The 12,290-nt window shown below is 38.0% G+C and overlaps 1 protein-coding gene across 1 annotated transcript in view; it reads right to left on the reverse strand.

Annotated features, from left to right (window-relative positions):
* The window catches only part of LOC126213081 (immunoglobulin domain-containing protein oig-4-like), a 36,178-nt gene that overhangs the window by 4,500 nt on the left and 19,388 nt on the right, over positions 1–12,290 (reverse strand). The window contains exon 3 of the mRNA XM_049940669.1: positions 1,099–1,248. Coding sequence (XP_049796626.1) covers positions 1,099–1,248 — 150 coding nt within the window. The remainder of the gene's footprint in view (positions 1–1,098; positions 1,249–12,290) is intronic.

Consider the following 12,290-nt stretch of genomic DNA (forward strand, 5'->3'; position numbering starts at 1 on the left):
TATAAGAGTCGAGGGACATGAAAGGGAAGCGGTGGTTGGGAAGGGAGTGAGACAGGGTTGTAGCGTCTCCCCGATGTTATTCAGTCTGTATACTGAGCAAGCAGTAAAAAAAAAGAAAAATTCGGAGTAGGAATTAAAATCGATGGAGAAGAAATAAAAACTGTGAGGTTTGCCGATGCCATTGTAATTCTGTCAGAGACAGCAAAGGACCTGGAAGAGCAGCTGAACGGAATGGACAGTGTCTTGAAAGGAGGATATAAGATGAACATCAACAAAAGCAAAACGAGGATAATGGAATGTAGTCGAAATAAATTGGGTGATGCTGAGGGTATTAGATTAGGAAATGAGACACTTAAAGTAGTAAATTAGTTTTTCTATTTAGGGAGCAAAATAACCGGGGATGCTCGAAGTAGAGAGAAAGTTAAATGTAGACTGGCAATGGCAAGGAATGCGTTTCTGAAGAAGAGAAATTTGTTAACATCGAGTATAGATTTAAGTGTCAGGAAGTCGTATCTGAAAGTATTTGTATGGAGTGGAGCCATGTATGGAAGTGAAACATGGACGATAAACAATTTGGACAAGAAGAGAATAGCAGTTTTCGAAATGTGGTGCCACAGAAGAATGCTGAAGATTAGATTATTAGATCACATAACTAATGAGGAGGTACTGAATAGAATTGGGGAGCAGTTTGTCGCACAACTTGGCTAGAAGAAGGGATCGGTTGGTGGGGCATGTTCTGAGGCATCAAGGGATCACTAATTTAGTACTGGAGAGCAGCGTGGAGGGTAAAAATCGTAGAGGGAGACCAAGAGATGAATACACTAAACAGATGTAGGTTGCAGTAAGTACTGTGAGATGAAAAAGCTTGCACAGCATAGAGTAGAATGGAGAGCTGCATCAAACCAGTCTCAGGTCTGAAGACCACAACAACATCTACTGTGTATGGTCGAAGCTGATACATCCAGGTTATTAGTGCGTGCGCGTGCGCGCGCGCAGCACGTGTGTGTGTGTGTGTGTTTGTGTGAGTGAGGTAACTATATGTGAAAGAACCACCTTTTATGAGGTAGCTGCTGGTTACGTGTGGGGTTGGCTACTCACATGCAGGTAGGAGTGCGCGTACAACTCGGTACCGTCCTTGAACCAGGTGATGGCGGGTCTGGGGTTGCCCTTGGCGACGCACATGAAGACGATCTTCTGGCCCAGTGTGTACTCATAGTCAAAGTGCGACCAGTTCACGATCTTGGCGCCCTGCAAACACAAAAGGCCACAGCCTGTGAGCAGCACCATCATCATCACCACCACCACCACCACCATCATCATCATCATCATCATCATCATCATCATCATCATCACACTCGTAATCATCATACAGAGGCTGCGAAAACGTTTGACACTCCTAGCTGTGTGAGATGTCCAAAGCCTGTGACATGCTCTGTACCGTTTTTTCCTTATTTTATTTTACACTACTAGCCATTAAAATTTCTACACCAAGATGAAATGCACACGATAAACGGATATTCATTGGACAAATATATAATACTAGAACTGACATGTGACTACATTTTCACGCAATTTGGGTGCATAGATCCTGAGAAATCAGTACCCAGAACAACCACCTCCGGCCGTAAAAACGGCCTCGATACGCCTGGGTATTGAGTCAAACAGAGCTTGGATGGCGTGTACAGGTACAGCTGCCCGTGCAGCTTCATCACGATACCACAGTTCATCGAGAGTAGTGACTGGCGTATTGTGACGAGCCAGTTGCTCGGTCACCATTGACCAGACGTCTTCAGTTTATGAGAGATCTGGAGAATGTGGTGGCCAGGGCAGCAGTCGAACATTTTCTGTATCCAGAAAGGCCCGTACAGGACCTGCAACAGGCGGTCCTGCATTATCCTGCTGAAATGTAGGGTTTCACAGGGATCGAATGACGGGTAGAGCAACGGGTCGTAACACACCTGAAATGTAACGTCCACTGTTCAAAGTGGCGTCATTGCGAACAAGAGGTGACCGAGACATGTAACCAATGGCATCCCATACCATCACGCCGGGTGATACGCCAGTATCGCGATGACGAATACACGCTTCCAATTTGCGTTCGCCGCGATGTCGCCACACTCGGATGCGACCATCGTGATGCTGTAAACAGAACCTGGATTCATCCGAAAAAATGATGTTTCGCCATTCGTGCACCCCGATTCGTCGTCGAGTACACCATCGCAGGCGCTCCTGTCTGTGATGCAGCGTCAAGGGTAACCGCAGCAACAGTCTCCGAGCTGATAGTCCATGCTGCTGCAAACGTCGTCGAACTGTTGTAAGTAGGCTGTTTACGTTTTCTTATTGGCAACGTTACGTAGCGCTCTGTATGAAAATCACTGGTTGTGCTGTGTGCAGTCTGTGGCTAGTTTGCATTGTTGTCTGACGTTGTAGTGTTGGGCAGCTGGATGTGAACAGCGCGTAGCGTTGCGCAGTTGGAGGTGAGCCGCCAGCAGTGGTGGATGTGGGGAGAGAGATGGCGGAGTTTGGACATTTGTAAGACTGGATGTCATGAACTGATATATATAATATGGCTTTTGAACAATATTAAGGTAAATACATTGTTTGTTCTCTATCTAAATCTTTCTTTTGCTAACTGTGCCTATCAGTAGTTAGTGCCTTCAGTAGTTTGAATCTTTTATTTAGCCGGCAGTAGTGGCGCTCGCTGTATTGCAGTAGTTCGAATAACGAAGATTTTTGTGAGGTAAGTGATTTGTGAAACGTATAGGTTAATTTAGTCAGGGCCATTTTCTTGTAGGGATTACTGAAAGTCAGATTGCGTTGCGCTAAAAAAAATATTGTGTGTCAGTTTAAGGACAGTCATGTGTAATTGTTGTAAGGGGACGTTTCATATGGGAGAAAAATAACATAGACATTAACCTTGAGAAAAATTTTAGCATTCCTTACCAACGTATACAGCATGATAATTGCTTTGAAGTTTAAACTCTGCGCACTAGAAAGGGTAAAAGATTGCACCACATTTCACATGTAAAACCGTTTATTGAAAGATAATCTGATTTTTAACTTAGTCTTTGCCATAAAATTTTTCACTTCACGCTACTAATACAATTTGTCACACTTAGAAACTGTTAACATGCCACAATGTTTGAAGTTATATATCCAGTCAAGAACCAAGAGAACTTATTTGAACAGAAATTACGAATGCATTGTTATAGTGAACAGACGACAGAGTGTTGTTATTTGTACATTCTTGCTTGTTAGCTGCTCGATCACGTAATGACTATATGGCTCACATACTTAGAACATATACCGGCACTGCTAATGAGATTTTCATGCAACATTTTGGTTTACTTGAAAAGATATTCTTTATTTGAGGTACATTCTGTGGGATTAAAGATGACTTAGCATTTGGTTTCTTTGACAGCTACACGATTATATCACGCTACTAATGTGTGACACAATTTACATTGTTGCTTTTGTGCTGTATCTGCTTTATATCTGCACAGTTTTTCTGAATTCTTCTGGAAAGTAAAACATGTTTTAGTAGTAACTTTGTGGTATAGCTACAATAAGACAGCCTTTATTGTAGCACAACAATACGTTACAGTGTAGTACTTTCTTGATCACGGTACTGTACGTAATAACTACGATATCTATTTGCATAGCATTTCGCTTATGTTTATTACGAGGTAAGTACATTGACTTCCACAGACCTTTGCTTACGGACGAAGATAATTACGACACTTGACACATTTTTACCCTTAAGTAATGACAGATATTATGTTACAATATGACGCACAATTTAGCGCTACAGGACACGCATTTGAGTGATTAATCTTGTACTTAAAACATTTATTTTTAAAGATTTTTAAATTACAAAGAAAGTTTTCCGTGATACATTTTATTCCATTGCTGTAATCTGTAACACCTGAGGGTATAATTACATTAATCCTCAGGGGGGTACATGCTTACTTTGTGTACCATGTGTTTGGCGAGCACAAGGAGCCCTAGCTAATATGGTATTTGCTTAAACAACTTTACACATCGGTACCATATTTCTCTAACACAGAATTACACAGCTATCTGATCATTTAACTGAGAGATAAACATTTTTTTACTACATCAGTGACACATGTTTACGCAATTACACAGTTGGGTAACTTCACACTTATGAAATTGTATTTTGTCTGTACTTTGTGAACTGTTCATATTTTTTCAGAACCATTGTGATACTATGAGAGCTTTGAATGATGTATTTGGTAAGGGAGCATGATTTTAAAGTACGTTTGAGGTAGATGACACTATTGAAATGAGCAGAGAATTTTTTTAGGTTTTGACATTATTGCAGAAAGCTACGACGTTTTTGAGATTTGACTGAGGTGTTATGATGTTATTTTTACGATGACGATGTGTATTATGCTGTTGAGGTATATTTATGATCAATAAGCAGATGTTATATGAGGAATTTGATTATGCTACGTATTTATTAAGATGAAATATTGAAGAAGTGTCGACGAATATGTATATGTGTAATAAGGTAAGGAATAATGAGTAGTGGTTAGGGACTCTGATTTGTGGAAAAGGATGTTGGAAACCAAGAATCGTACTTTAAGAGTTATGAAATGTGTGTAAATGCGCAAATGTATCACAATACCGACGAAAACTTTTTGAACACTGTTATATTCATAGGATTTTGTTTCTACACATTTGCAACGCAAATTCTCGACCGGTGAAATTTTTTATATGAGACTGTTACTGTAGTGCAAACTGGTGTCGTAAATATTTCGGTAAGAAAGTTAAGTGACCACCTGCACGTAATGCGTCGTGGGCACCCACCTGCGTGACAGTCGCTTGGAAAAAAAGCCATTAGTGTGTGCCTTTCAGAGGCACAGGTGAAAAAAAAAGGAGGCCATTATCCTCACTATTGACATTCCTTTGTAGAAAGCATTGCAAATACGACACGCTCGAACTTGAAAACATATGATAACACTGTGGAGCGCTTAATTTATGATATTTACTAAAATGCCGAATGAAATGACGAGAAATATTTTTATGTCGATACACCTGATTATGACTACTGTCTTTCTAGTTGAGAGATTTTTTTACTACCTTATAAAATGCCATATGGCTAATGAATGATGTTTCATGCCTTCCTTTGTACATATTTGCTCATTTTCTTTAATATCTAGTTTCTAGCTGCACTGCAGCATTGGTTATTATAAAATTTAATAGATGTACTAATATCACTATTTTCTGTCTACAGACCCAGTAAAGAATACGTTTATGATGTACTTTCTTAGAAAAGAGAGCACAAATAGACATTTCTCTTCACGGGAATTGCATAAATAATTTTTTTAATGACTTGGTAACTTTCTTGCAGAGTAAGTTCTTGTGATGCATCACTCTAGTGTTAAGATGTGACATAGGTATTAAACATGGCCATTTTTACTGTAATATTTTTTCTGCTTGAGCTATGTCATGTTTAGATATAAGTTATTGCATTTGCTGCTGCTGTTTGCCAGGCATAGTGCTACTAAATTTCACTTTACATTACTCTGTTAAGCCAGTTTTACTACTGATTTATTTTTCTTGTTTGCTGCTCATTGCCTTATATTAGTTGTAATATTGCTGCTTGCTTCACAAATTTGCATTTTTTTGTCATTGCTGTTTGTGTTAATTGTTTTGTGCTGCTGCATTGCCTCGTCCCTTAGTTTAGTATCTGAGCTCAGTAGATTTAAGTTAGCTTAAGATGGGGTAGGCCATATAAGAGAACAAGTTGTGATGAATTGGAAGAAATGCATTGAGAAGCTATAAGAAAATGGTTTGGCCAAAAAAGTATTTTGAAAGAGGATATGAACCAAAAAAGTAGGGTTTAGGGACAACAGGTTTAGGTAGGATTTTCTTGGAAATAAATGATGAGGTAAGATAATGGAAAATAAATAATGAGGTAAAGAATGTGTGAACATATAAATACAGAATGCATGCTTGGATATAATTTTTTTGGTGGAAATAAATGTTGAAATAAGAGGAAAGATATATGCAATGAAGTTTTGGGGTGGACTGCAGTACCAAATGTCACACTGAAAACAAACCCTGTCCTGTATTTTTGTGTTATTACACTATGTGAATTTGTGTTTTTCCTGTCCTTATGTGTTTAGCTAATAAGAGTTATGTTGTAGAATTTTTCTAATACTATGTTATTTACTTTGTAAAGATGTTTAGACACTATTTATCTGTTCTGTTTTGTTACTCATGTGTGAAGTTGATGTTTCATAAGTTAGTCTGATCTTTATGTATGTACTTATGTCATAAATCTTGTAACACTGATGTACATGTTTATTTCTATTCTTTTGTAAAGCCTGTTTTACTACAAATGTTATCTGTATTATTATGTTTTTAATGATGTTTTCTGTACCTTTGTAATTGTATTCTTATGTTATAAAATTGTAATTGACACCAGTTCATCATATTATTAACTAGTAAGTTCCATTTCACCGCACATGTTTCTGTTGATCATAGTATATGGACAATGTGTGAGAAGTAGGGACCGTTAGTGTTTGCACGTGTGTTAATAATTCAGCAAGGGACTGGATAACAGCATTGCTGGTTCTAAGGACAATCCCAAAAACTTTGTGAGTGCACAAGTGGTGGTTATGGACTTGCTATATTATCCGCAAGACTCTTCAATGGTGATTGTGCACCTGCACAGTCACAACAGATGGCTGCTGGCCATCTCTACAAGGACGACAGTGGGTCTACACCTTCGCTGACTCACCAGTACCATTATTTCTACAAGGACTACAGTGGGTCTGCACCTCTGGTGGCACACCAATACCGTAATCTCTACCAGGACTACAGTGGGTCTGCTCTGTGATGACCTACCTACCAATATTCTTCAAAACTTCGACTGACTCTGCTGTAGGTTTGCTCTGTTGTGGCCCATTACCTGTCTGCATGTAAAGAGTCAGCACTGTCTTTCCGTTGGAACGACAACACTACTTCTTCAAGACTGCATGGAAATCCACTACTTCCATGTGCATTCTCTTTTACTGCTCAGACTTTGAGAAAAACACTGCAATGTTACTGTGATGAATGATCAGGACTGTCTTTATGGACTGTGAGAAAATTTTAGCTTATGACCAACATTGTATCAATAAGTGTGTGCATTTGAAATGTTTGTTATTGTAATTATGAAAAATTTTATCAAATCATTATTGACCACTGCCAAGACAATTTGTAAAATTTTTTGTGGGGAGCGTGGGGGCTATGTAAGTAGGCTGTTTATGTTTTCTTATTGGCAACGTTACGTAGCGCTCTGTATGAAAATCACTGGCTGTGCTGTGTGCAGTCTGTGGCTAGTTTGCATTGTTGTCTGACGTAATGTTGGGCAGCTGGATGTGAACAGCGCGTAGCGTGGCGCAGTTGGAGGTGAGCCGCCAGCAGTGGTGGATGTGGGGAGAGAGATGGCGGAGTCTGGGCATTTGTAAGACTGGATGTCATGAACTGATATATATAATATGACTTTTGAACAATATTAAGGTAAATACATTGTTTGTTCTCTATCTAAATCTTTCTTTTGCTAACTGTTCCTATCAGTAGTTAGTGCCTTCAGTAGTTTGAATCTTTTATTTAGCTGGCAGTAGTGGCGCTCGCTGTATTGCAGTAGTTCGAATAACGAAGATTTTTGTGAGGTAAGTGATTTGTGAAACGTATAGGTTAATTTAGTCAGGGCCATTTTCTTGTAGGGATTACTGTAAGTCAGATTGCGTTGCGCTAAAAAAAATATTGTGTGTCAGTTTAAGGACAGTCATGTGAAATTGTTCTAAGGGGACGTTTCATATGGGAGAAAAATAACATAGACATTAACCTTGAGAAAAATTTTAGCATTCCTTACCAACGTATACAACATGATAATTGCTTTGAAGTTTAAACTGTGCGCACTAGAAAGGGTAAAAGATTGCACCACATTTCACATATAAAACCGTTTATTGAAAGATAATCTGATTTTTAACTTAGTCTTTGCCATAAAATTTTTCACTTCACGCTACTAGTACAATTTGTCACACTTAGAAACTGTTAACATGCCACAATGTTTGAAGTTATATATCCAGTCAAGAACCAAGAGAACTTATTTGAACAGAAATTACGAATGCATTGTTATAGTGAACAGACGACAGAGTGTTGTTATTTGTACATTCTTGCTTGTTAGCTGCTCGATCACGTAATGACTATATGGCTCACATACTTAGAACATATATCGGCACTGCTAATGAGATTTTCATGCAACATTTTGGTTTACTTGAAAAGATATTCTTTATTTGAGGTACATTCTGTGGGATTAAAGATGACTTAGCATTTGGTTTCTTTGACAGCTACACGATTATATCACGCTACTAATGTGTGACACAATTTACATTGTTGCTTTTGTGCTGTATCTGCTTTATATCTGCACAGTTTTTCTGAATTCTTCTGGAAAGTAAAACATGTTTTAGTAGTAACTTTGTGGTATAGCTACAATAAGACAGCCTTTATTGTAGCACAACAATACGTTACAGTGTAGTACTTTCTTGATCACGGTACTGTACGCAATAACTACGATATCTATACGCATAGCATTTCGCTTATGTTTATTACGAGGTAAGTACATTGACTTCCACAGACCTTTGCTTACGGACGAAGATAATTACGACACTTGACACATTTTTACCCTTAAGTAATGACAGAGATTATGTTACAACATGACGCACAATTTAGCGCTACAGGACACGCATTTGAGTGATTAATCTTGTACTTAAAACATTTATTTTTAAAGATTTTTAAATTACAAAGAAGGTTTTCCGTGATACACTTCATTCCATAGCTGTAATCTGTAACACCTGACGGTATAATTACATTAATCCTCAGGGGGGTACATGCTTACTTTGTGTACCATGTGTTTGGCGAGCACAAGGAGCCCTAGCTAATATGGTATTTGCTTAAACAACTTTACACATCGGTACCATATTTCTCTAACACAGAATTACACAGCTATCTGATCATTTAACTGAGAGATAAACATTTTTTTACTACATCAGTGACACATGTTTACGCAATTACACAGTTGGGTAACTTCACACTTATGAAATTGTATTTTGTCTGTACTTTGTGAACTGTTCATATTTTTTCGGAACCATTGTGATACTATGAGAGCTTTGAATGATGTACTTGGTAAGGGAGCATGATTTTGAAGTACGTTTGAGGTAGATGACACTATTGAAATGAGCAGAGAATTTTTTTAGGTTTTGACATTATTGCAGAAAGCTATGACGTTTTTGAGAATTGACTGAGGTGTTATGATGTTATTTTTACGATGACGATGTGTATTATGCTGTTGAGGTATATTTATGATCAATAAGCAGATGTTATATGAGGAATTTGATTATGCTACGTATTTATTAAGATGAAATATTGAAGAAGTGTCGACGAATATGTATATGTGTAATAAGGTAAGGAATAATGAGTAGTGGTTAGGGACTCTGATTTGTGGAAAAGGATGTTGGAAACCAAGAATCGTACTTTAAGAGTTATGAAATGTGTGTAAATGCGCAAATGTATCACAATGCCTACGAAAACTTTTTGAACACTGTTATATTCATAGGATTTTGTTTTGTACACATTTGCAACACAAATTCTCGACCTGTGAAATTTTTTATATGAGACTGTCACTGTAGTGCAAACTGGTGTCGTAAATATTTCGGTAAGAAAGTTAAGTGACCACCTTCACGTAATGCGTCGTGGGCACCCAGCTGCGCGACAGTCGCTTGGAAAAAAAGCCATTAGTGTGTGCCTTTCAGAGGCACAGGTGAAAAAAAAAGGAGGCCATTATCCTCACTATTGACATTCCTTTGTAGAAAGCATCACAAATACAACACGTTCGAACTCGAAAACATATGACTATACTGTGGAGCTCTTAATTTATGATATTTACTAAAATGCCTAATGAAATGACGAGAAATATTTTTATGTCGATACACCTGATTATGACTACTGTCTTTCTAGTTGAGAGATTTTTTTACTACCTTATAAAATGCCATATGGCTAATGAATGATGTTTCATGCCTTCCTTTGTACATATTTGCTCATTTTCTTTAATATCTAGTTTCTAGCTGCACTGCAGCATTGGTTATTATAAAATTTAATAGATGTACTAATATCACTATTTTCTGTCTACAGACCCAGTAAAGAATACGTTTATGATGTACTTTCTTAGAAAAGAGAGCACAAATAGACATTTCTCTTCACAGGAATTGCATAAATAATTTTTTTAATGACTTGGTAACTTTCTTGCAGAGTAAGTTCTTGTGATGCATCACTCTAGTGTTAAGATGTGACATAGGTATTAAACATGGCCATTTTTACTGTAATATTTTTTCTGCTTGAGCTATGTCATGTTTAGATATAAGTTATTGCATTTGCTGCTGCTGTTTGCCAGGTATAGTGCTACTAAATTTCACTTTACATTACTCTGTTAAGCCAGTTTTACTACTGATTTATTTTTCTTGTTTGCTGCTCATTGCCTTATATTAGTTGTAATATTGCTGCTTGCTTCACAAATTTGCATTTTTTTGTCATTGCTGTTTGTGTTAATTGTTTTGTGCTGCTGCATTGCCTCATCCCTTAGTTTAGTATCTGAGCTCAGTAGATTTAAGTTAGCTTAAGATGGGGTAGGCCATATAAGAGAACAAGTTGTGATGAATTGGAAGAAATGCATTGAGAAGCTATAAGAAAATGGTTTGGCCAAAAAAGTATTTTGAAAGAGGATATGAACCAAAAAAGTAGGGTTTAGGGACAACAGGTTTAGGTAGGATTTTCTTGGAAATAAATGATGAGGTAAGATAATGGAAAATAAATAATGAGGTAAAGAATGTGTGAACATATAAATACAGAATGCATGCTTGGATATAATTTTTTTGGTGGAAATAAATGTTGAAATAAGAGGAAAGATATATTTTTTGTGGGGAGCGTGGGGGCTATGTAAGTAGGCTGTTTATGTTTTCTTATTGACAACGTTATGTAGCGCTCTGTATGAAAATCACTGGCTGTGCTGTGTGCAGTCTGTGGCTAGTTTGCATTGTTGTCTGACGTAGTATTGGGCAGCTGGATGTGAACAGCGCATAGCGTGGCGCAGTTGGAGGTGATCCGCCAGCAGTGGTGGGTGTGGGGAGAGAGATGGCGGAGTCTGGACATTTGTAAGACTGGATGTCATGAACTGATATATATAATATGACTTTTGAACAATATTAAGGTCAACACATTGTTTGTTGTCTATCTTTCTTTTTCTAACTGTGCCTATTGCAATCCAAACGCCTATTTTCACACAATGCGATGGTTCCTCATGAATACACAATGGATTTGCAGTACTTCAAATAAGAGAATTTTGCGAGTTCATGTACACGGATAAATGAAACCATGCCTCATCAGTGAAAAACGTTTCATTAAGAATATCCCTTCCCTTTTGTTGAACGAAATTTTTAAACCATTGACAATAATGCAGTCTCTTGCCATGATCAGTATTTTTCAGTTCTTGCACGACTGTCATGTGGTATGGGAGAAGTTCAAATTTTTTTCCTTATAGCTGTGTGGGCCGTTCCGACACTAACATCGATTTCCTGGGCGAGTTTTCTTACTGACTTGTTCGGACTCGTGGACATTTTATCGGAAATATCGATTAGTTTATCCTCAGACAAAACGCTAGGACGACCACTTCTAGGTGCACCTGTCACTGAACTCGTACTTCCAAATTTCTAATCAAATCTCGCACAGTATCGCGATGTGGGAGTGTTGCCTCGGGGAAAACTGAATTAAATGTTTGACGAACTGAAACTGTGTCTTTACCGCCAGCTTTGAACACTTGTTCGACTAAAAATACCCGTTTTTCAAAGGTTAGAATTTTAACAATGACGAAAACGAAACAAACGAACAAAGGAACTAAACACACGTTCACGTGAACACGTAACAACACACACCAACGATACTATTGACGCTGGCTGAGATAAACGAAACAGTGGAATGTCGGGAGAGTCTACTTGAAGGGAAGTAACCCAGGCAGGCGAACAACCATACGGCACTGCAGAGAGACTTTTTGAACACCCCGTACTACAAATTAAATGACACATACAGGGTGTCCGAAAAGTCTTTCCCTGATTACATAAATTGATAACTCAGGCTAGAAGAAAGATACAAATATGAAACTTGTGTCGGATTGTTTACAACTATCAAAGTTTTTTCTGTTTGAGGTTCGCAGTAGGTGAGTA

Source organism: Schistocerca nitens, chromosome 11 (genome assembly GCF_023898315.1).
Source record: "Schistocerca nitens isolate TAMUIC-IGC-003100 chromosome 11, iqSchNite1.1, whole genome shotgun sequence".
Classification (NCBI taxonomy): Eukaryota; Metazoa; Arthropoda; class Insecta; order Orthoptera; family Acrididae; genus Schistocerca; species Schistocerca nitens.